Source organism: Synchiropus splendidus, chromosome 13 (assembly GCF_027744825.2).
Source record: "Synchiropus splendidus isolate RoL2022-P1 chromosome 13, RoL_Sspl_1.0, whole genome shotgun sequence".
NCBI lineage: Eukaryota > Metazoa > Chordata > Actinopteri > Syngnathiformes > Callionymidae > Synchiropus > Synchiropus splendidus.
In genome coordinates, this window is record NC_071346.1 from 18,076,536 (window position 1) to 18,102,510 (window position 25,975).

Genomic DNA, 25,975 nt, shown 5'->3' on the forward strand with positions numbered 1-25,975 from the left:
CAAAAGGTGGCTACTTTGAGTCATCTAAAATGTGAAACATATTTGGAGTTACTTTACAAAGTTACACATTTTCTCCTCATACATTTGATGTCTTCAATATGTATCTACTATGAAGAAAATAGTATAAATAAAGAAAAATACGCTGGTACTGTACTCATAAAAAGTGGCACAGACGTTTTTCCTCTGGTGTAACAAATGATTATATAGCAGAGACGTCAATCGGGTTGACGAAGCTTCAGCGCTGGAGTCACCTGAAAAAATGAAAGAGAAGATAAACGGACCAAGAGCTGCAGCCTTGGCCAGCATTGCCCTATGACAGTGTCCGCTTCAAGTTGGAGTGGAGAGGAACGTTGAAAAATGACGCAAATCCAGGAAAATTTCACAATACAGCACTAGGTGTATAGGTTAATCACATTTCACGGTGAGAGTAACAAGAATATGACACTGTAGTTCATGATAGTAGTTGTAATTGTATTTTTAACACAAGAAAGAGATTTTAATAGATCCACCCTCAGTGTTCTGCAGTGAGGACCACTTCGGACGAGTCGCCACTATGGGACATCAAAATTTTTGATGGGACAAAATTTTTGAGGCTATGATTAGATTCAAGATCGTTTTTACTTAATTGTTTCTGATCATGATCAAATCTAGTCTGCTTTGTGGGACAGAATTCCAAATGTTGAAATTAATGTGTCTTTTCCTCATTTATGAAGTTTTAAACATTTGTCCATGGTTTCAGTCAAACATTGTTTTAACCATTTGAAATAGCTTTTTTTCTGGTCAATAGAAACTCAACATGTCGGAATGTGGTTTACTTTGCTGTTGAGTTGTGACATTGGCGCTTTTTTCATGCAAATGTTTGTTACTTGTCTTGTCATTTATAATGTTATGTGTTAATGAGGAAGCTCCTCAGGTCTGTTCTCATCTTCATTCATGCATATGCAATGGTAGTAAAAGTGATTTCTTATCTTCTTCCAGGAGGTATGCCAGTGCCTGAGGTTTTGTCAGAAACTGCCAGTTCAACCATGTTGAGTCCCGTATTCAATACTCCCAATGGAGAGGGTTCAGAGTCTGAAACCACCTCTGCGATCCTTGCTTCAGTCAAAGAACAGGTATGTTGTGAAGTTAATACATGAAGAGCTGTTACACTTAAATACCCTTGCCGTTATGAGGCTGTGATGCATTGTTGTCTTGTCACCCATATGGTGCGCCTTTTTAAGAAGGGTTAACTAAAAATCTGAGCAGAAAGAATAGTGAGGATGAGTATTGAGGGTACCAAATACCAAAGCTCAGTGTGCTGCTTTTTTCACCATTATTGTTGTGCATTAATTAGAGAAGGCAACTAGAGGTCAGTGTAAAACATTAAATCCTCACAACAGTAAAAACATTATAATGAAAACTAATTTGCAACGCTGAAGGTTTCACACCGGCATTTGATATTTATTAAATCCAAGACAGACATACAGTATGTAGAAGGTGAATGGATGCTAGACGCTACTCATTTGATCAGCATCATACACTCGCTCTTGTAGCATAAATAAATCAATTTTCTGACTGACTAGTGAAGTAGGAGTGACGTCTGAAGTCCAACAGCAGCGATATTTGACTACTTTAAAGACACACACTGTGTTTGCGAATCAAAAACAACCAACATGATGTTTCACTGAACTGTTCGTTCCTATGCTATGAAGCCTCACTTGCAGTCGCTCTCCTGTTATGTTTTGTCAATGATCACCACCAGTCCACTTTATTTACGTCTACTTTGGTTTCCAACGGACTCATAGAGACTGCACATCTCTGGACTGGGAAAAAAGGGAGTTTTTGCTCCGGGGGCATTCTGCTAAACGGTCGTATGCTGAGTGGCTACATGTTTTCAGCTGAAGTCTCTGCTGCTGATCTGCAAGCTCACTACTATCACTGGAATGGACTTCCTATGGCACGTCTCTTGCCTTTCACCATTGTACATTGGAACGGGAGCCAGATACTGGATTGGATCTGTCCCATCCCTAATTTATACCAGTATAAATGATATACCTGGGTATAATTTGTGATGGTTAATAATACCACGTTTAATAGCAAATAGTGTCAAACCGTGTTCTACTATCTCACCTTACCAATAACTCACGGTGATTTCTAATTGCCTGATGATGGAGCTTTTTTACATCTTGTTCATCATTGGAATTTGCCTTAAATAAAAAAAATATTGATTTTCAGTTTAGCTGTGGTTAAATAAAGGCTATAAGGTGTTGTGAATTCCAGCAGTATGCATTACAACTAGGGATGCTCCAATTGATTGGTCAGCGATCACGATCGGCAGGTTTCAGCATGATCGGTGAATGCCTACAGCAACCTGTCAATTCCGATCACAACAACTGATCACGTATGACAGCCGGCGCTCTGATGAAGCCCCGCTGGTTGTGATGCGTCTGCTACTCCCTGCGGCATGCCTGTTATGGAGCTTCTTTCAATCTGTCATGTAAAGTTTGCATCCTGTAGCACATCCACGTGAAAATGCTGTGCAGGGAAGCGCGTTAAAATTAAACACGTCAGTTCCGCAGCAGCAAGCTGACGCTTAGCACAGCAGACGCTTAGCAACACCCGTGGGTCAGAGTGTGACTTTTAGAATGATAAGAAATAAGCTAGATGACCAGCCTTTCTCAGGTGTTGTTTACACGGAGACGGAAACGACTGGATCCATCGCCGTTTGGAGTCAGGTGCAGTGTTTGTTAACCACCTGAATCTTTTTGCAACTTTTGAAAACATCTGGACTGGAAACTTTCATAAATGCAGTGTTCTCGGTCTTGGAGCCCCACTATAGTATATAAATATTTCAAATAGCACAGTCTCTAGAGATTCACTTGCGAGGTCTCATATCAAATAAATGTTTTTCAGTTGTCCTTTTGACAGAATAATTTCTGCATTCTGCAAGGTTTTTCCAATTTTGCCAGCTTGAAGAGGTATATAAAAACGTGTCTGAATTAAAATGATTGAAAAGTTCATTTTTTCACATCATGTACACAGAATGTCTCATCATTTTGATTACAAATTCACTGTCAATCCATGTGATCGGTATCGGTGATCGGCACTCTGGCTGATCAGTATCAGTGATCGGCAGCAAAAATCCTGATCGGAGCATCCCTAATCACAAGGGACCCAATATATGTTTATGTAAGTGCTTGATTTAAGAATCCAACTCACAATCAAACTCTAATATCTGAGAGTGTCACCTCCAGCTGTCCCATGTAGGTTTACCTCATTTCTGATACTGCGGCAGAAATTAGTGGTCTGAAATAATGAAGCAGAGAGAGAGATTTGACATTTATTGAATGCATGATGTGTTTTTTCCGCTTGTTTGCATTCTTCTGTTTTAATATGTTTGGTCATGTGAGAGTTCATACTTGAAAAGAGATTGTTATTCCGAAGGCATGGCAGCTCTCATTTAAGCCGTGGGATTGGAGATGCTGGATGCAGCTCCTAGCATCTCAGACCCGCTGTGATGCTGGGAGCTGCATCTGCATCCTCAACAGCGATACTCTGAGTCAGCGATACTTACAGCCCATATATATATATATATATATATATATATATATATATATGGGAATGTTTTATATATATATATATATATATATATATATATATATATATATATGTATGTATATATATATATATATATATATATATATATATATATATATATATATATATATATATATATATATATATATATATATATATATATATAAACTCTTCCCCCCACTCTCCCAGGTGGGGTGGGTGGTTGTTCCTCTTCAGCTCAGGTCCTCTACCAGAGGCCTGGGAGCTTGAGGGTCCTGCGTAGTATCTTAGCTGTTCCTAGGACCGCACTCTTCTGGAATGACAAGTCTGATGTTTCTCCAGGGATCTGTTGGAGCCACTTCTCCAGTGTGGGGGTCACCGCCCCGAGTGCTCCGATCACCACAGGCACAACTGTTGCCTTCACATTCCAGGATTTCTCTAGCTCTTCTTTGAGCTCTAGTTTGTCATGCTCCTTTTTCCTGACGTTCCCATCGCTCGGGATGGCTACACATCACAATGGCTTTCCTCTGCTGCTTATCTATGATTACAATGTCCGGTTGGTTGGCCATTACCATCTTATCGGTCAGTATTTGGAAGTCCAACAGGATCTTGGCTTGGTCATTCTCCATCACCTTGGGAGGTGTTTCCCTCCTTGACCTCGGGGTCTCCAGTTTGTACTCTCCACAGATGTTTCTGTACACTATTCCGGCTACTTGGTTATGGCGATTCAAGTATGCTTTTCCTGCCAGCAACTTACACCCTGCTGTCAGGTGCTCCTTCACTTCAGACATTCCAGGATCCATCAGTGTGGCATTGAGTCATAGATGCTTTCTTGTAATCAATCCAGGCAGTGCATAGGTTGGTCTCTCTGGTTCTGCAGTCTCAAGCAACTGTCCTGGTGTTTTGCTGGTGTCCTTTGCAATGCCCTTCTGTGTCACTGTCATGTATTTATCCATGTACCCACTTATCTTAGCCGCAATGATGCCCGACAGGAGTTTCCATGTTGTGGAGAGGCTGAGGATCTTTCAGGACTGTACGGGCCTTGGTCAGCCATCCCAGGTGGGTCGCCTTCACAGTGCCCATCTGGTGTCCAAGCATCTCAAGGATCATCAGTTCATTGGTCTCAGAGATGTTTGCAGTTGGAACTGAAACACGCAAGATTTGCAATGCATAGTGAGAGAAGAAAAACATGTGAGGTGACGCAATATCAAGTGATTTTGTCTTTGGTGCTGGTTTAATAAAAGCAGTTATGTGTGCCGTTACGATGCAATCAACAGTGAAAAGTACACTAAATACATGGCACATGTTTATTTTAGGTCATGACAACTTAAAACATTGAAGTAATGAACTTTAAATCTAGTAAGCCAGATGTCTGTTAAACTGTGCTTTATATTTATTAGACTTTTTTGTCTGATTTCCTTTATGAACAATCATCTCAAATACAACTTAACCAAAACAGGTGCTTGCCACATGGTTCGTGGCTCCTTTGGTGCACTTGTTTGTACATTTTGCATTTATTCTTTTTTCGCAGCTCAAAAAACTTCTTTTGGTGTAAGGTGCATTCACGATAAAAAGTAGGCATTAGCGGGCACCAGTCGTTCACCTCAAAAAGCTGGCTCTGGAGCGTCTACTCTCAGAACGTTCTGCCGCATTGTCAACTCAGTGAAAGGTTGTTTTCATGTGAAATACCCTGTCTTGCATGTGAATTGATTAAAAAGCATTTCACAAGCTGAATACGTGAGACTCTAGAGCCGTCCTTCAGGGCAGCGAAACTTAGCACTGAATTATAGAGCGCCTCTTAATACTTACTACTGCGAGACATTTTGCCATAAAGTTCAATACGCAACCCAAGTTGGCCTACTATCAAAATGACTAAGTAGTCTCCAAATACATGATGAGCATCCATGATTAAATGTTTATTTTCCCTGCACCGCACCCTGGAGAGAATGGGGCACTACTCTATGACTACTCTCCTGTTTGTATGAAAGCAAATAATTTGGTCCATTCTTCATTGAACCCTCTGTTCTCATCTGCAATAGTTCTCTTTTGGCGGTGCCGCTGGGGAATGAGTGTAATTCCACTCTGGGTGTCTGGAATGCACTACTTGACTTTCGTGAGCAATGGACATCTGTCGTTGTGATCTTTCTTACGGGTTTCTTCTGTGAAAAACATGCGAAACCGTTCATGTTCATCTTCTCTCAGTGGAGCAGTGGAGGTGCGTCACCATTGTCTACAGCGCTGTTGAATAATAAAGACGAAGATGCAGCATTTTTCCTCTCTAGCGTTATTATATCATCAAACAGCGATCAGAGCATCAGCATCAAAATGTTCATTGACTGCGGACATCAGACTTAGAAACAATTCTACCTACCAATTCTACCAATTCTCTTCTACAATTGATGATGAAATGTGCCGCTGGTCATGTCTCTCACCAGGAACGAGCAGGTGTGCACAGGCGGACAGAGGACACAGCTGCAGCAGCTACAGATATAACATGAGATACAACATGTTACACTTGTCCAAACCAGATGAACCATAATGACCATAAAAAATGAGTCATGAGGACATGAACACATTTGTTATCATCTCAAAAATAAGTTCCCCACATTTGATAGCACACCCAAAACCAACGGTAAAAACAATGTCTTACACTGGTTTTTGCTATCATATTTTGATACATGACTATAGTGGCTTATTGGCAAGATGCCCTGGCTGCAGCCTGGAGAACAGGGCGGAGCTCAACGTTAAGCTACGCCCACGTTTAGCTCCGCCCACATTGTGTTCAAGCCGTCTGCCCCCTACATGAAACCGGCATGAAACATCAGGAGTGGGAAAACAAAGAAACAAACAATAAAAAGCAACCAATTTATCTTCACTCATCGTCACGAATTGTATACTCGAGGAGCTCCATTTTCATCTGTAAAATGATTATTAAAAATTACGCAACTACCATAGGAACGTATCATAGACTGTTGGCGCCATACTGTGGTAAATTCTTACAACTGCACGTTATTTTATGAGCGTCTTGAATCTTCTCAATTTACATGAAAATTACAAGTGGATAAAACAGATACTTCAGTCTTACTCTGAAATAAGACTTTTGTGTATGTGGTTTCGCTGTACATATGTGTTTTAATACTAATACACACATTTAAATTGTGTACTCAGGTCGCACAAAATACTGGAGAACACTTGAAACAAAGTTTCAATACACTAATAATCAAGACAACACACAAATGCAATTTGTTTTTATTGTGAGCCTCTCATTCATTCATTTCAAATGAAGCAAAGACTTCAAGATTTAAACTCTGAAAGAGAGAACAGTAAAGTTAGCAAGTTAGACTTAAATTGTAATGTGCAAAAATGGGCAAATACACAAATATGTACAGTACCTTTGTAGTTCACAGTACACTGGTCCTTAATATGATTGTCAACCATATAATGAGCCTCTTTATAGGTGTAGAATGGGCAATGAAAAAGTCCTGGCCTGCATTCTTGTTTCGATGGGATCACACCCAATTTCAAAATTGTTATGTGTCTCTATATAGACAACAAAATAAGCAGACAGAGTCATCACATCGAAAACATTTCATTTTTCTTCAATGTGCAATACATATCAGACTTTTAAAAAGGCCACATCTTTTAATCATGAAAATGTAATTTATTCTGACAAATATATGTCTTGTTTCTACATCATCATCATGACCTATTTCATCCAAATTACATTAGAAATCTAAAATGACGAAACCATATGCAATATAAAATGTAATGTACAAACATTTTTGTCAGGCTACCTCAGTAATATTATCCTCGGTTAACATTACTGAACACTCAAAAATATTGTTAGAAGAGACGAATGAAATTACAGACTTAACACAGGTTAATGAACTGTTAGACCTGTTGGATCACAACGATATAATATAATATGATAAGGTAATATGTTAAGAGCATATTCAAAGATCCGCTTTAAAGAAGTCTCTTCTTACATCCAGTGTTGTGGCTGAAGTTTTACTCAAATCATTTTTGCTGGTAATTAATTCATTGACAAACGATTTTGCCATACACCAAGTATGTCTAGTACCAGTTTTAGCACCACAGGTCATCTACAAACATATATACTACAGTTACATATAAAGAGCAAGCATATACACATTTGTATGCTTTAAAAACGATTTGGTGACACAACAGAGACAGCAAGGAACACAAAATTGACTTACAAGTCGAGTAGATATCGGCACTTCAAGATCAGAAGAAAAGCCTTTCGTAGTTCTCAGTTTTCGCCAGGCTGTAAATCAGAGGTGGGCAATTAAATTTCCGAAAGACCCTCATTAGAAACTATAACTGTTGTGAGCCATCATCAAAAGAAAGACATCAATGACTTTAATGGCAAAATAAACACTATTCCTTGTTAGCAGTTCCCTTTAAATATCGCAATAGATGCTTTGCAGCTATCCAGTGTTGGATTTTTGGTTCAGATAAGTGTTGTGACAGCTTACTGACAATGAAACCTAGATCTGGTCTAGTAGAGGTCATTACATAAATCAAGCTACCAACCACTTCTCGATACCTCTTTGGATCAACAGGTTCATCTTCATTTTCAAATTTCAGTTTATTTTCACATGGAGTTGATTGGTTTACAGTGAGTCATGTCAAACCTCTCCAAAATCTTTGTAACGTACCCTTTCTGTTTCATTTTTATTTCACCATCTCCTTGTGCAAAATCAATGCCCAAGAAATGTCTAAGTTTGCCAAAATCTTTCATTTTAAATTTTTCTTCCAACTTTTTTCACATTTCTGAGTGTCTGACTATCACTTGCTGCAATAATAAGATCACCGACCCATCATCAGTATGATTTTCACACCGCCAGTGTGTTTACTGTAAACACAATGGTCAGCTGGATTTTGAATAAAATCATTTTGACTGAGGAAATCATGTAGCATTTTATTCCGATTCTGCCCTGACTGTTTCAAACCATAAAGTGATTTGTTATGCTTACAGACAAGCTACTCAACTGTCTGACTTGACCTCAAATCCTTCTGGCTGTTCCTTGTACAGTTCACAGTCAACAGGGGTTTGCAAATGTGCAGTTTTGACATTTGATGCAGTTCTAAACCATATTGAGCTGCAATTTGCATTAAGCTACGTACAGATGTAATATCAGCAGTTGGAGAAAATATAATCAATGCCTGCAACTTCACTATAACCTTTTGCTACATACCTAGCTTTGTATGTTGTTTCAAGTGGGTTTTCTTTGACTGTGAAGAACCATCTGCCCCCCACTATATTTTTAACTTCAGGCAATGTTGTTCTCCCTCAGAGAATTCATCTCCTCCTACATAGCCTTACTCCAAAGTTCAGACTCTGGTGAGCTCATAGCCTCCTTTAGAGTTTGGGGGTACATCACATGCAACTCTATAACAATAATCAGTACTGGTTAGTGCATGGTCATCATCGCATTTTATCCCATACTCATAATCCCTGAAGTACTGAGGAGGTCTCCTCTCCCTCTGTGGGTAACACCTGCTCTCAACACTTTCCCTTTCACCTGTATTGGGGCTTGGGTTGCACCCTTCTGTTTTTATTTTCTGTGGGATTGATTTTGTTATCTTAGTTTTTGGTAGATGGGTTTCAGCTCCTTCTCTACACACATCTTCACTTATTAACTGATCTGTCTGAGTGTGGCATTTGGTGACACTCTTTGTGAGAAACTTCACCAACCTGTTTTTGATCACTTTCCCTGAGTCTGGACAGAAAACTAGATATGCAGGGCTATTCTTGTCGTAACCAACAAAAATCCCTTTTTCACATCGAGAGTCCAGCTTTTTTTTGTTCTGTTTGTATGCATAGCACACTGACCCAAATATTTTAATTTTTGAAAGATCAGGCTTCTTTCCAGTCAGCATATAATATGGATGTCCTACACATCTGTTGTAACATCTGTTGCGGATAACAGCAGCAGTCTGAACTGCATATGTCCACAACATTTTTGGTAGGCTACTCTCAATTAACATGCAACTTGCCATCTTAGGCAAAGTTCTCCAGCTCCTCTCAGCTGTCCCATTCCAATGGGATGAATAGGCAGCTGAGGTTTCATGTATAATGGCATTTTTGCTGAGCAGGGAATGAAATTCACTGGATGTAAACTTGATGCCATTATCTGACCTAATATGGTTAATTTTACCATAAGGTGCAACATCAGCAATGAACTGCTCTGTACCTTTGACTGTATCACTCTTCGCTATCAAGAAATATGTAAATATTGCACCTGAATAGTCATCAGTGAATGCTAAGATATATTTGAACCCATGTTTAACTGTCAGCTCTACAGGTCCAACTAAGTCTGTGTGTACAATTTCAAGTGCAACTTTTGCCTTTTCATCTGCCTCCCTATTTCTGCTCTGAGCAAATTTACCTTGTGTACACACTTCACATTGCAGATGAGACATTTCAGTTTTACCTTTGATTTTCATCCCCTCTGTAACATTTTCCAACTTTAACACATCCTCATAATTACATTGACCTAGAATTTCGTCTGGACATCATAAAGCCCATGACACTGATCAACATCATCTGTAACAGTGCTTAAATAGAATAGTCATACACCTGGATGTCACACCGTTCTTGTGAACGAGTCTATTCTGACTAGTGCTGTGTTTAAAAAATCGATTTTCCGATTCTGAATCGATTCGTACATCAATTCCATAAAATCGATTTGTAGGTCCAAAGATCGGATTAATTAATTTACGTTTTAGCACATATTCTACGGGTGAAGTCCAACCCCTTTGACGCAGGCGCGCACCTGGGACACCAAAGTCAAAACAACATGCCTCCTCACAGTGGCAACACTAGCAACGTGCCGGGTTTGAAAACGCCTGAAACGCTCAAAGCAACGGTCTGGCACCATATTGGGTTCAGGTGCGACCAAACCAAAATTCGACAAAAGCATAGCAATTAGCTTGTTATGCCTAATGGAGGTATTGGAAGTGTTGCAGTATTGCGGAAATATGACCCACCTCACGTCACGTGACGCGACATCACCCACAGCTCCTTTCCAAGCCATCCACCGGGCCACAACAAATGAAACTCGAGCGAACTTTACCACTACCGGGTAATTCTGCACGCTCAAAATAACTGAAGCGATTGCGGGCTTCATTTGCAAAGATATGCGCCCGTCTTCTGTCGTTGAAAACAAGGGCTTCAGGCGGCTAATGAAAGTAACAGAGCCACATTACATTATGGTGTCTCACAAACGTCTGTTATCCCAAACATGCACCAGTCAGTAAAAGAAAACGTGAAAAGTAAGCTTCAGTCAGCCGTCAGGGTGGGCATTACAAGTGATACGTGGACATCTTCGCAATCTTACACGAATCTGACAACTCACTATATTGATGAGGAGTGGGACCTCTTGTCGTACGTACTACAAACCACAGAGAACTGTTTACATACTGCACAATGACCGTCAGGTTGCTGTGAAGTCAGTAACCAGCACTCTGTTTACATTTTCAGTGGCTGAGAATATCTTTTTTTCATTTTGATAAAAAAATAAAAATGCATTAGTATTAAACAGCAGCATCTTTTGGGTGAATTTTTAATGTCATATTTCTAATAATGCACCAGTCCCATGACCAGTCACATCTGCCGTTCTGTGTCTGGATCTTTATAATCATTTGCTATGAATCCTTCATTAATTTCCTGTTGAATGTCAATATGATTATAACGTATTAATACGTTGCGTAACTTGTCATGTGATTATGGCGACAGCTCCGAAAATGGTTTAAATACTAACTTGAATCGAGATTGGATCGGATCAAATCGAATTGAATCGTGATAATCGATTCTAAGTCATGAGAATCGGAATCGAATCGATTCTTGAAATTAGAATCGATACCCAGCCCTAATTCTGACCTTCTTTGAAGGTGACTGTCGCTCCCTTGACTGAGAAGATGTCCTGAGGAAAACATGGGACGTACGACGCCCCAATCAGCGTCGTTTCCACCACTCCCTCAGGCGAACTTGGGCTGTACCTTTCTTCAGCGCAATGCCGCTGGTCCTCTCTCCATCACCCAGCTCCAGGACATGCTTGTGTGGTTCAAAACTTTCGTCAGAGTCAGTTTTACCTTTGATTTTCATCCCCTCTGTAACATTTTCCAACTTTAACACATCCTCATAATTACATTGACCTAGAATTTCGTCTGGACATCATAAAGCCCATGACACTGATCAACATCATCTGTAACAGTGCTTAAATAGAATAGTCATACACCTGGATGTCACACCGTTCTTGTGAACGAGTCTATTCTGACTAGTGCTGTGTTTAAAAAATCGATTTTCCGATTCTGAATCGATTCGTACATCAATTCCATAAAATCGATTTGTAGGTCCAAAGATCGGATTAATTAATTTACGTTTTAGCACATATTCTACGGGTGAAGTCCAACCCCTTTGACGCAGGTGCGCACCTGGGACACCAAAGTCAAAACAACATGCCTCCTCACAGTGGCAACACTAGCAACGTGCCGGGTTTGAAAACGCCTGAAACGCTCAAAGCAACGGTCTGGCACCATATTGGGTTCAGGTGCGACCAAACCAAAATTCGACAAAAGCATAGCAATTAGCTTGTTATGCCTAATGGAGGTATTGGAAGTGTTGCAGTATTGCGGAAATATGACCCACCTCACGAATCACGTCACGTGATTTGTGAGGTGGGTCATATTCGATTCTCATGACTCGATTCTAAGTCATGAGAATCGGAATTGAATCGATTCTTGAAATTAGAATCGATACCCAGCCCTAATTCTGACCTTCTTTGAAGGTGACTGTCGCTCCCTTGACTGAGAAGATGTCCTGAGGAAAACATGGGACGTACGACGCCCCAATCAGCGTCGTTTCCACCACTCCCTCAGGCGAACTTGGGCTGTACCTTTCTTCAGCGCAATGCCGCTGGTCCTCTCTCCATCACCCAGCTCCAGGACATGCTTGTGTGGTTCAAAACTTTCGTCAGAGTCCTTGAACTGCGTGATGTATCTGATAATGTGCGACGTGGCTCCTGTATCAACCATGATGCCTTTTCCCTTCGCTCCGCTGACCAGGACTTCATCCACTTGGCCCACCTTGAAAGCAAACGTGTGGTCTTCCTCATCCACCGCCCGCTTCACCTTGTTCCACTTTTTCCGCCTGCAGTTTGCATCCTTGTGCATGGGACTCTTGCGGAAACTACACCACAGTCTCTGTTCCCTATGCTCGGCCGTAGCAGAAGTGCACTCCACAGCTTTATGTCCCTTCTGTCTGCAGTTAAAACAGGGGACTTTCATGTTCCAGCCATCTTTTTCTATCACCTTCATCACGCTGTTGTCCTCTGAGCAAGCAGCATTAAACTTTTCTGTGCTCTCATAGCTCCTCAACTTTGTGAAAGTCAACTTTTCATCACTTTGGTTTATGTGGATGGAAAATGACTTAAATGAGTCCGGCAGGCCCTTCAGAATCATTGCAATCAACAAGCCATCACTTAAAGTCTCTTCCACATTTCTCTGTTGTAATAGCAGTCTCTGCACAAATGACGTAATCTGTGATGCTCTAACACCTTTCTGAAGAGATGTCAGCTCTGTCTATACGCTGATCACCCGTGGTTTCCCCTTACCACCGTAATGTTCCCTCAGAATCCTTAGCTCTTATCATCCAGCAGTTGAATCAGCCCTGCATACGCGTCTTCATTTTTCGCTGCGTCGTCTACTGCATCCTCGCTGGCCTCACTAGGCAGGTCGCTCAGTCTGGTGCACTTCAAGTTAAGCAGACGCAGGTGCGCCAAAAACTTTGTTTCCCACAGTTGATAGTTTTTCTCATCTCCGTCAAAACATAAATGGTTCTATCAATTTCCAAGCTCCTTCCTGGGCGCATGACCTGTTGAAGCAGCCATAATAAAAAAAGGGCTAGAACTCCGACTAACATAAGACGGAGGAATGAATGCACATAGCCACCGGTTTTGTTTGACTGGCATGCATGCGCGTGCACACACACACTAATGGAGCAGGTGCATGCAGTCATTTATTAATTTTATTAATTTATATATATATATATATATATATATATATATATGTATATATATGTATATATATATATATATATATATATATATATATATATATATATATATATATATATATATATATATATATATATGATATAGATTCGCCACACCCCCTTAGAAAGTTGGTGTAAGAGCACATTCAAGACAACAATGTTTAACAGAAGTAAAGATATTAAGAAGTGTAAATATGCCATGAAACATATGGAAATATTTCACTTTATACACATTTAATTTGAATATAAAACTGTGGACCAGATGTTCAAGATAAAAAGGCAGTTTATTTCAAAATATATATTCAATATTCCTTCAATGTATTTTGAGGAACAAGAAAAAAATGGCCAATGAAAAGAATATATATTTATATTCATGGATTTACTGCTGAAGTGGTGGTGGTGGTGACGAAAAGAGAAAGAACAAAAAAAACCTGAAAATATTTCAACATATCAGGTATAGTTGTAGTCTGACATCAAAAGGGCCACAAAAATACAGGCATCAGGCCGCATATGGCCCCCAGGCTGCACTTTGCCCAGGTCTGCTGTAAATGCATCTTGATATAATCACACTTGTCCGGGATCTTGCTCTGTCATTCCATTCTTCTGCCATGATGTAAACAAAGGAACTCAGCTTGCTGCAGAGATCACTCTGCTGCAAAGTGTCGATGTGGGGGTGGAGTTGGTGCTGTGATGCCACTCTCAGAACATGCCTCTAGGCGAGTCGCCCAGAGGAAGTTACATAGTCCAAGGGAGCGCTTAACAGAGAGCTGGAGAGTCTCACGCTTTTTGCGATTTTTGACTGTTCATACTGAAACTCAGGAAATATGAAAATTATGTATTTAAGTCTCAATGGTACGCATTGCTTTAAGAATGTTTGTGTCAGTGTTTGTCCTCTTACAGAAACAATATTAAAACCCAAAATATATTTCCCCGCAGTCTTTTCCCATTTCCATACATATATGAAAAAGCTTCAAGGAACAATTAGGGTGGTGCGGCTCTAGAGCCGCGGCTTGCTGACCCTGGTGAGCGGCTGAGAGGCTGAGAAGCGGGGAATGGCATTATGCCAATGAGACTCCCCCTCAAAATATTAATGCACACGTGTGTGTACATGGTTTAGTTATATTTGTGGGAACCAATTCATAGAAACACTCCTACTTTTGGGGAGATTATGCTTTGTGGGGACATGCAAGTTCATGCCTCAATTTGTGGATAAAAAACTTAAATAGCCGGATCAATGTAATTGGGCCTAAGTTCGGTGCAGAGTCCTGGTTAAGGTCATTCTCTCTCTCTGCGCGCTTGTTTGCTTATTGTGTCTACTCTTTCTGAAACCCTAATGCCTGAGTTCGTGCTTTGTTCCTTCTTCTGTTTCCACGTTTTCTGGTTTGTTCTGTGATTTACGATTTTTGTTCATTGTGTTTTTATCTCTGTATTTACAGATTTAAGTTTGTTTAATTCTCCCGGTTCAGTGACGCTTTCTGCTGGCCTCTTTTTCTCGTATATGGACTTCTCCTGGTTTGGTGACACTTTGATTTTGCACATTTAGACTTTGCTTTGTTTCTTCCTGTTCGGTGACGCTTTCTGTTCTGGTTGTATTGTTGTGAATTATAGAATATTGTACCTTGCCTCCTGTAAGTTACTAATCACAGTACTTGGGTGTAAACATGTTGTTTGTCTCGGATGTTTAGGTTTAAGGTCAAAGGTGCAGGAGAGTCAATGAAATGTCCCCATAAAGATAGTGGTACGTATAGTAAGTGGTAGGTATTTGGGGGATTGGGTGCAGATGGTCTGCACAGAATGGATAAAGACAGACAGACAGAGTGAGAGAGTGAGGCTCGGAGTAATGGACAAGCCACCATTTCTTTGGCTGGGTGAACCAGTGGGGGGGGTCCATTGTGATGCACCGTTGCATAAATAATGTCACAGAGCTTCTAAATGCTCTGTTGCCAAGGGGACTTTTGTGCCTCAGTGAACACAATGTGTGTGTGTGTGTGTGTGTGAGAGAGAGAGGGAGAGAGAGAGAGACTCGAGCTGCTTTGCCAGTAAAAAAAAACAGTTCAGTGACGACAAAAGTGGGATAGCTGATGGTTGTGTCTGAAGTATGGTCCATGTGAAGGTATGCTCCGTTCAGTTTCCCTCTCTTTTTTTTTATTCATCTTCAATCCATGATTGTTTGTTCTACTGTGGCTTGAACTTCCAGCTAAATATTTTGAGTAGTAGAGATTGTTATAGGACTGAAAATAATAAAAATATCCAGTCTGAAGTCCCGACAGTTCCAGTTATATTTTGGGAGAGGGGAGGGAAATTAATATTGTGAGAAGTTATGACTTTCCGTTGACTCAACGTGTGCAATCTTGAAAAGTGGCAGATGTGAGCACAATCTGGAACAATTGCAATGTGTTGGAAGACTGATATTCCATTGATACACAAATGCAGTGTTTTTCAACCTTTTTCAAGCCATGGCAGACTTCGTTCATTTAAAAAATTGTGAAAACAATTGTGCTTAGTTGAAAGTCCTGTAAAAAAAATTCCACCCTGAAAAAAATTATTTGTTTAAAAATGTTTACAGAAAGGGGTGGGCAATATGGCAAAAATATGTCATGATTTATTTTAAATAACTTTCAATTTTATAACTATCTTTTGCATGATTTTATTCTAGTTTGGGAATTTCGAGACATATCTTCACCATTCTTTGCTGAACATAACGATGCTTTCTTCAAATTTTGGAGCACATTTATTTTGTTCTACATTTAGTTTTTAGCTAACTTTTAAACAAAGCAAACTTTGACAGACTATGGGTGTCAAAGTTTCGAAGGTGTGTGGTCACAATAGAGGCACATCAGGTTTAAAACATTTGACCGGCTTTTTTGCTGTGAGTGTGTGGGAAGAGGAGCATTGAGCGCAACACTGCGCCCGACTTCTGGGATTTTGACTCAGCCATTGGCCTTCCCACCTGGCTGATTTCATCAGGGACAGCGAGCCTGAAACACAAACTAACAAGCCCCTCTTCCCATTCAAAAAAATGTTGATTGTAACATCCTAAACATGTTCGCAATGTGAGTTAATGTGAATTTAGAATTTCGTCATTGCTAATCACAACAACCGATTACGTGTGACAGCCGGTGCTCTGACGAATGCGTCCGCTCCTCCCTGCTCGCTACTCATTCAGCCACAGCATGTCTGCTGTGGAGCTTCTTTCAATCTGTCATGTAAAGTTTGCATCCTGCAGCTCATGCACGGGAAAATGCTGTGCTTGAAAGCCCATTAAAAATAAATATGCCATTTAAAGCACCAGCACTTGGAAGTGGTGGTGCAGGAAACAGAGGTGATGAGGAAGTGATGGGAAAGTTTGGTATCCAGGATAGGAACAAGGTCAGATGGTAATGGCTGTGGTCAACACTTTCTTCCAGAAGAGAGAGGAACATAGGGTGACTTACAAGAGTGGAGGTAGGAGCACACCGGTGAATGGAAGAGTCTTGTGTTGCTTTCAGGGAGGGATTGAACCAGACTTTGGGTGGCCAAGAAGGACTTCCAGATGACTGGACAACTATGGCTGAGGTGATCAGGGAGACAGGTAGAAGAGTTCTTGGTGTGTCATTTGGAAGAAAAGTGGATAAGGAGACTTGATGGTGGAACGAAGAAGTGCAGGAGTGTGTACAAAGTAAGAGGTTAGCTAAGAAAAAGTGGAATGTTGAGAGAACAGAAGAGAGTAGACAGGAGTACAGGGAGGCCCAGTAAAAGACAAAGGTAGTGGTGTCAATGGCCAAACAGAGGGCCTACGAGGACCTGTATGCCAGGTTGGACAGTGAGGAGGGTAGAGAGATTTGTACAGGATTGCAAGGCAGAGAGATAGAGATGGGAAGGACGTGCAGCAGGTTAGGATTATCAAGGATAGAGAGGGAAATGTTTTGACTGACAAGTGTGTTGGGAAGATGGAAAGAGTACTTTGAAGAGCTGAGTAGTAGGAGTGGCCACCGTAGATCAGGACGTAGCAAAGATTAGTAAGGCTAATACCTGTGGAGGTGTGGAACTGTTTTGGAGAGGTGGCAGTTGACCTTTTGACAAGGACATTTAACAAGGTCTTTGAGAGTGAGAGGATTCCTGAGGAGTGGAGAAGTGTGCTGGTGCCCATCTTCAAGAACAAGCGAGATGTCCAGTGTTGTGGCAACTATAGAGGAATAAAGTTGATGAGCCATATGATGAAGTTGTGGGAAAGAGTAGTGTAAAGAAGACTAAGGGCAGAAGTGAGCAACAGTTTGGCTTCATGCCGAAAAAGAGCACCACAGATGCAGTGTTTGCGTTGAGAATGTTCATGGAGAAGTACAGAGAAGGTCAGAAGGAGCTCGGTTGTGTCTTCGTGGACCTGGAGAAAGCATACAACAGATTGCCAAGAGAAGAGTTGTGGTATTGTATGAGGAAATCTGGAGTGGCACAGAATTATGTGCGAGTGGTGCAAGACATGTATGCCAGATGTAAGACGGTGGTGAGGTGTGCTGCCGGTCTCACAGAGGAGTTCAAGGTGGAGGTGGGACTGCACCAAGGTTCGACTCTGAGCCCCTTCTAATTTGCCATGGTGATGGACAGGTTGATAAATGAGGTTAGACAAGAAGCCCCTTGGACAATGATGTTTGCAGATGACATTGTGATCTGTGGTGAGAACAGGGAGCAAGTGGAAGATAGAGGTACACATGAGAGGTGGAGGTTTGCCTTGAAAGGAGAGGAATGAAAGTTAGCCGCAGCAAGACAGAGTACATGTGTGTGAATGAGAGAGACCCAAGTGGACAGGTGAAGTTACAGGATGCTGAGAAAAAGAAGAAGGTGGATGATTTTAAGTACTTATGCTCAACTGTCCAGGCCGATGGAGAGTGTGAGAAAGAGGTGAAGAAGCGGGTGCAGGCTGGATGGAATAATTGGAAAAAAATGTTGGGTGTGATGTGTGACAAAAGGATGTCTGCAAGAATGAAGGGGAAAGTGTACAAAACAGTGGTCGGGCCAGCAGTGTTATATGGTTTGGAAACAGTGGCACTGAGGAAATGACAGGAGGCAGAGCTGGAGGTGGCAGAGATGAAGATGCTGAGGTTCTCTCTGGGAGTGACGCGGATGGATAGGATCAGGCACCAAATATGTCAGAGGGACAGCACGTCAGATGTTTAGGAGATAAAGTCAGGGAGGCTAGATTGAGATGTACAGAGGAGAGATAGCAAGTACATTGGGAGAAAGATGTTGAGGTTGGAACTGTCAGGCAGAAGGTGGAGAGGAAGGCCAAAGAGGAGATTTATGGACGTAGTGAAGGAGGACATGAGGTTTGTAGGTTTGCGAGAAGAGGAAGCAGAGGACAGGGTAAGATGTAGGAAGATGATCCGCTTTGGAGACCCCTGAAGGGAGAAGTTGAAAGAGAAATAAGAAGAAGATTTAAAGCAGCAGCAATTGACGGAGCACAGAGAGTTTTGATGGTTCGTCAGAAGCAGGCTGTAAGCGCAGCCTACGCTTAGCAACACCCGCCGGTCTGAGCATGACATTCCGAACGCTAAGAAATAATCATTAATTTCGAGCTAGATGATCAACCTTACTCAGACGACCGGATATATCGGGTGCAGCGTTCGTCCATCAGCCATCTGAATCTGAAAAATTTGAAAAAGTCCCGAGTGGAAACTTTGATAAATACAGTGCTCTCTGTCTCTGAGTGGCCAGTATGTAAATATTTCACTGACATAGCAAAGTCTCTTGAGATTCGCTGAACTGCAACGTCTCACATTGAATTAAATGTTTTTTTGACATAAAAGTTTTTTGTTTCTATTTTTTGTCTCCTTGAACAGTCATATAAGAACTTTAGAAACTCTGAATTAAAATGATTTAATGGTTCATTTTTTCACGTCATGTACACAGAAGGTCTCATCATTTTGATGACAAATTCATTGTCAATCCATGTGATTGGAATCTGTGATCAGCGGTGATTGGCACTCTGGCAGATTATTATCAGTGATGGGCAGCAATCCTGATCGGAGCATCCCTACTTATGGAACTGAAATTCAAGCTGATTATTTCTTGTGGTGTTGATGAACCACAAAACAGGTGACGAGAGAGCAGCTAAAAACACTGAACATGCTTCCCCAGCCACTCTCTCCTACAAATGGTTGTTCAAGGTTGAGTCAGTAGTTCAGTGTCTCTCCACGAGTCTTTGTTTTGGTGTTCTTTGGTCGTGTGCAGCTTCCTACCATTAAAGCAGTGCCCCCCAACTGTGTGAAGCCTGTAGTTGCAGGAGCCACCTCTCATCAAGTGCGGAATGGCCGAATTGATATTCAACCGTTGTGGGTGGAGTGATATGTTGGGATGTGAGGTCATGTGAAGCACCGATTAATGTTGATGCTGTATGCCTGCTTGTCCTCTGTCTTCTGTAAATATGTGTTAGTCTACATCAGACCTGGTCTGTCGTCTGCCAGTTTCTTGGAATGTTACATAGTGACCACATATACTGCTTTATGACAAACACATTGTTTTGGACACTTTGTTGTGAAATGTGATCTTTAAAATGAGTTTTTATCATGATCATTGTTTTTCCTGCAGGAGTTGCAGTTTGAACGTCTGACCAGGGAATTGGAAGCTGAACGACAGATTGTTGCCAGTCAGCTGGAGAGATGCAAGCTTGGCTCTGATACTGGAAGCATGACCAGCATCAGGTGGTTGTCTCTTTCTTTCTGTGTGTGCTGTGTGTGTTTATGAATAGGTCTGTTCTTGTGAGGACCAAGTCTTGACAAAACACAAAGTTATTACACTTGGAATTAAGTTTGGTTAAGACTTTTAGAGACACAAGTTAGGCCCTGTCCCAATGATCAATTCTCCACCAAATCGAGGGTAGGCGTACAATTACGCAGACCATTGACCTCCAGCTGTTTTGTACTGTTGAACGTTCCCGTTTAACCTGTCCGTAATGAATAAACATTTGTAGCTATCTTAATTTATTCCTGAATAAAAATTACAATGGTATGCAAATTTGGATTTGACATGGAAGAACAATTGAAGCCAAGGACATCATATAAGGCCAGAGAGTTGTAGATGACATGTAATCTACAACTAGATACAGCATTAAAGGGCTCATCACTTCTCTATCATATTATGTGAGCTAATATGAAGTATAGATATAAATTTCAGCTAAAAAAACACCCTAGTTTTGAAGTATTAATGCCCTTCAAAATACTCTGCTGACAGCTGCCGCTGTTTCATTCTGTTTTGCTTTGCCCGTATTTGGCGAAGACTGCACCTTTTCCTCTGACTGGTTTACTTCGTAGGTACAGGAATCCTGCTTGTATGAACCAGAGTCCGACATGGTAGACAGGGAGCAATCAACACATTCTTTGAAAAGTTTCTGAATGGTTCATCTAATTGTGTCATTTGTTTGCATATTTATTAATTTCAATAGACTACTGTTTTTGAACCTGTTTTTTTTTTAGCCATGAAACACTTTGTTTCTTGAAACGTACAAATGTACAACATCCTGCGTGATGAACTGAAGATTTCCAATTTTGATTCATCAGTCCATCATACCTTTTTCCAGTCTTCAGTAGTCCAATGGCAGTTTCTTGTCTCAGGCAAGCCTCTTTGTCTTATTCTGAGGTCTTACCAATGGTTTTCTTGCTGCAACTTGTCCAGTCAAATTTTCGGTTCACCACGCAGGACGTTTGTACGGCATAGAGTAGGTGAAAGGATGCTTCCACAGTATGTGGCTTCAACTGTCAAACATGGAGGAGGAAGTGTGATGGTCTGGGGTTGTTTTGCTGGATCCAGGGTTAGTGACTTGTTCAGAGTGAGAGGCACCCTGAACCAAAATGGGTTCATCTTTCAGCAAGATAATGACCCAAACCACAAGTCCAAGCTATGCCAGAACTATCTTGTGAAAAAAGAACAAGCTGGTAAACTTGAAAACATATAGTGGCCAGCATGGGAACTTCTGCAACAGACATGGGAAGAACTTTCTGAAAAATATTTGATTTCTATTGTAGAAAGAATGCCTCGTGTGTGTTCAGCTGTTATAACTGCCAAAGGTGGCTACTTTGATGAGTCAACAGTTTAGAATACATTTGGGTCTATAAATTGATTTCATCATTTCTTTTTTGACTCCAATTGCTTATTTGTACTATGCTTTCCTGTCTGAGTGCAATGAGACATTAAACGGCATTATTTTCAGTAAAAACACTGGAAAAATTGGGGTGTTCTAACATCGGTAGTGTATATATATATATATATATATATATATATATACTGAGTTAGAGCGGCGACGGGTCGTAGTGTTCAAAAGCGTGGCTTCGTTTTGTTTACCAAGATAAAGCGTCTCAAGGATGAGCAAACCCCTTTGACACCATGGTAGGATGATGATAGAGTGTTCCGTGGTTTGGTCACAGTGAGATGATTTAAGCAACTTTAGGTTCCACAGAAATTCAAAATAGGTCAAAGCTCACCGCAATTAGTCGACTAATCGAAAAAATGATGAATAGATTAGTCGACAACCAAAATAGTAATTAGTTTCATCCCTAGTTAGGTCAAATTTATGAGAGTGATGTCCAATCCCTGTAGTGACAATCCATTCCAGTAGATGGAGACAGAAGCACGTCAAACAAACAAAACAATACTTGCGGGTTAAGTGACCACTTGCACACATTCAATGCAAAACCAGTGTCTACAGCAAATCAAGACTGAAACACAGGATTGGGGTGAGGAAGCAGGCTCACTTAAATCTCAAATCTATACAACAATAACCAATCTCTCAGTCTTCCCACCCAGGACAACCATCAATCATATAAATGTTGCTATTTGTAGTGTGTACAATAATCCAATCATGTATAATAATACAATAATGAGCGATGCTGAACTGTTGTCAGCAGAGAGCGCTGCCTAGTTAGCATGGTTACTGTCACTTGTTACTGATGTGATACACAAATGAGGCTTTTATCAGGCCACACTCACTTTTGCTTTGCATATTTTCATATGCATATGGATTTTAAATGCACTCTACAGTCTTCTCAGAACAACAGTTGGGAGCCTGGTGCAAGCATCAGCTACGTGAATCAAGCAACTAGTCCTTGGTATACATGAGAAAATTGTTGGTTCATCACTCATATTACATGTGTGTTTTGGATCAGCACATGTAACCATGTAATATAATTGACATTATATGCTGTATATTTATGCAACTACACACTCATTTGAACAGTTCATTGTGGTCAGTCTGTTACTGCAATTGATCAGTGCAAACCTAGTAGGAAAGTGAGGATAGTGGCTGGTGACCACGGGTGTGAAATTTTCTGTTCATGACAGGTGTCGCAGATGGGAAGAAACTGCTCCTTTTGCAGGGCTCTGTGGTGCCTGCCTGGGGGAGCAGGGCAGAAGAGAGTACATTTGATTGATGTTTGCTGTCCTGGTTCTGGTACTGGACACAATTTCCAAATTGAGGCCAGAGAGGTTCCAATAATCAATTTGGCAGTCCTCATAGTCCATCCATCTCTTCTGTCCTACTTTAAATGGAGGTGGAAAGGACTGACTGGATGAATGTCGTGTAGAAATGACTATGGAATAGGAATGTTTAGAAGACCATGCCACCATAACTGATGCAGGAAGTACATTGTCTGCTGGGTCTTCTTTTGGATGCAGGTGATTCACCTCCCACAGCAGGTCCCAGGAATTTGAAGGCTGCCACAGGGCTGCTCCTTATGGGGCAAAGCAATGCAGTATAAATAAGATCTGAATCAAAACATGTGTTTTGCTGTTTCATTAGTAATGCCACTCACATTAGCTGTGCAAATCAGCTCTTCTTCAGAATTTAAATGTAATTAATTTATTGAATGTTAACATCTGGGGTTATATGTTTTCATCAAATTATGTGCTATGCTGCTTCACAAGTGTCACATAGCTATTTCACAGTGTTGTGCCCAAAAGCGATGACAGTCCCTGGCAGCTGTTTTTATTTTATTTATTTATTTTTTTATTATTCCGCTTATACCCACCAGTAAATACTAAAAGAACATAACATTAACATTCATGAATTGAAATGAACGCAAGGTCAGAGATGTACAATTGGTCTGTATTCTTGACTTAATCCTGGTGTCTTCCTATTTTCATGATCTTTTTTTTGTCTTGACAAAAATGGCTACTTCTCTTTCTGAAATTTGGATTGCTGTGTGGTCTTCCGTGTTTCCTTCTCAAATTTCCTATGTCTGGTGTTGCGACAATTACCGTGAGCAGATCCTAGATTTAGATTAGATAAGGTAAAAGGCAGAGCTGTTCCATGTTCCTGACTGGCCAGAGTATTTGAAGATGGAGTGTGACTGTGGAGTGTCTACCCTAGTTTATGCTTGTACAAATGTATGATTTCAAACCATTGAGAATACTTGCCGTTTGTGGTGGTGGTAAATATTCTTAAAAAAGGACACGTCGGGAACAGGAACAGGGATTCTGATTTTGAACAGTTGAAAATGTTACACAGTGGACCTTTGAAGGTCAAGGATCAGCTTTCCTTTAATGACTAACTAACTAACTCTTGTTTGTTTCTTGCAGTTCAACAGAAGAGAAATTTCGCTGGAACAACCAAGGTACTGTTTCCTTTCCTGTTCTCTCAACAAGATGAGGTTGCTCAGTTGCAATTGTGAATTGCAAATCCATCTTTTGTTGGCAGTGTATTTTTTTTTCACATTTTATTTATCAAGTTTTACAAACTACACACATTATATTTTGAAAATGATACATACAATGGTTTATAACGTGTAGGAAAAGACATAGATAATAAAATAAAATAAAACTAAAATACATACACAGAAAAACAATGGGGATATTACAATAACTTATAATTGCATTAAGGTTGGATTTCTTTGCTGAAAAATTTTCCATTTTGTCCATCTTTTTGTATACAACCCAGTCTCAACAGAGAGGTCAAATGCCCCATCTGCCGTATTTTTTCAATCATGTCAGTCCAACTTTGTACATCAGGTCCATCAACCTTGAACCAGTTCCTAGCTTTTTTGGTAGTACGCATCAAGATTTTAAATAAATATTGATCACCTTGTTGTACCTGTTCCCTATATACTTTAGAGACTGTTTTTGTTGGCACTTCTTTTAAGCATCTGCAAACATCTTCATTCTCCAATTTAAACTCTTTCTTAATTTTCTCAAATGTTATAAAGTTGTTACCCTCTACAAATTGACAAATTGCTGTAATCCCTTTATGTCTCCAGTGATCAAATGTGCTATCCAATTTTGGTGGTATAAATTTTGAATTTGTGGATGGCCAGATTAAAAGTTTGCAGTTATCATCTAAATGATACTTTCTAGTCACATGTTGCCATATTTTAAATGTTTCTTTTAATATGTTGCTCTTTAGTGTTTGTTCAGTCAGGTTTCTTTCTACCAACATAGTTTCCAAGCGCACTTGCCCCAAGTTTGACTCTACTCTATCCTTCCATTTCTATATAATTTCTTAGAGTGTAATTAAAGTAGTCTAATAAGACGGGGGAGAGTGTTGTGTTGAAGACCCTGTACCATTCATTTGGATATCCATTGCTCCCTGGACATTTATGATTTTTAAATTTACTAATAGCCTTATCTAGTTCTTTCTGTGTTACAGGAGCATGAACATCTTTGTTTTGTATTATGCCTATTGATGGGAGATCTTATGTATTTTAATAATGTTGAATGACATTAGTGTCAACTGTTAGTTAGTATAGTATTTTCTGAAGGTTTTATTGATTTCCACTGGATTTAGTATACGTGTTTTTTTCTACTTTGCATCACGGTCAGGCGTTTTGCCAAATTTTTTGGTGCTTTTGGCCCATATTCAAAGAATGTTTGCTTGGTGAACCTCATTTTTTTTTCCAGTTCCTCAATTAATAATTCATCTATTTGTTTTTTGATTGTTTTAATCTAATCAATCGGTTCTATATCCTCACCAGACTGTTTTTTTCCTTTCTGTCTCTCTCAATGTTTTTGGAGTTCCTCACATTTTATCCTTCTCTTCTTTTTTATGTAAGCTGTTCTTGAAATCAATCTTCCTCTCATGACATCCTTGATGGTGTCCCATAGGATTGTTTGATGTGTATTCTGTTTCAATGACATAACTATATTTGCATATCCCCAAAATAAAGCAAACATGTAACCATGAACATGTGAAAAAACAACAAGAACAACAATAAGAGACTTCCAAAAAAAATGTGACCCCATTGATAATGAGGGCTCGGCTCTAAAAGTGGTCGAATCATAGAATATTGACTCCACCATCTTATAAGTCCAATGTGTCATAATGGCTGCTGGGGATGGACCCAAGTGCAACTAGTGTGGTTGACAGAGGACACGGACAACAAGATT

At 40.4% G+C, this 25,975-nt stretch overlaps 1 protein-coding gene across 8 annotated transcripts in view; it reads left to right on the forward strand.

Annotated features, from left to right (window-relative positions):
* The window catches only part of ctnnd2b (catenin (cadherin-associated protein), delta 2b), a 117,442-nt gene that overhangs the window by 17,220 nt on the left and 74,247 nt on the right, over positions 1-25,975 (forward strand). For 6 of the 8 annotated variants that reach the window (XM_053882303.1, XM_053882304.1, XM_053882305.1 and 3 more), the window contains exons 2-4: positions 979-1,112; positions 20,195-20,307; positions 24,176-24,210. In XM_053882303.1, the coding sequence (XP_053738278.1) occupies positions 984-1,112; positions 20,195-20,307; positions 24,176-24,210 (277 nt within the window). In that variant the 5' untranslated portion in view covers positions 979-983. Of the gene's footprint in view, positions 1-978; positions 1,113-15,696; positions 15,747-20,194; positions 20,308-24,175; positions 24,211-25,975 lie in introns of those variants that run through there. The other 2 variants (XM_053882309.1, XM_053882310.1) reach the window with 2 other exon arrangements.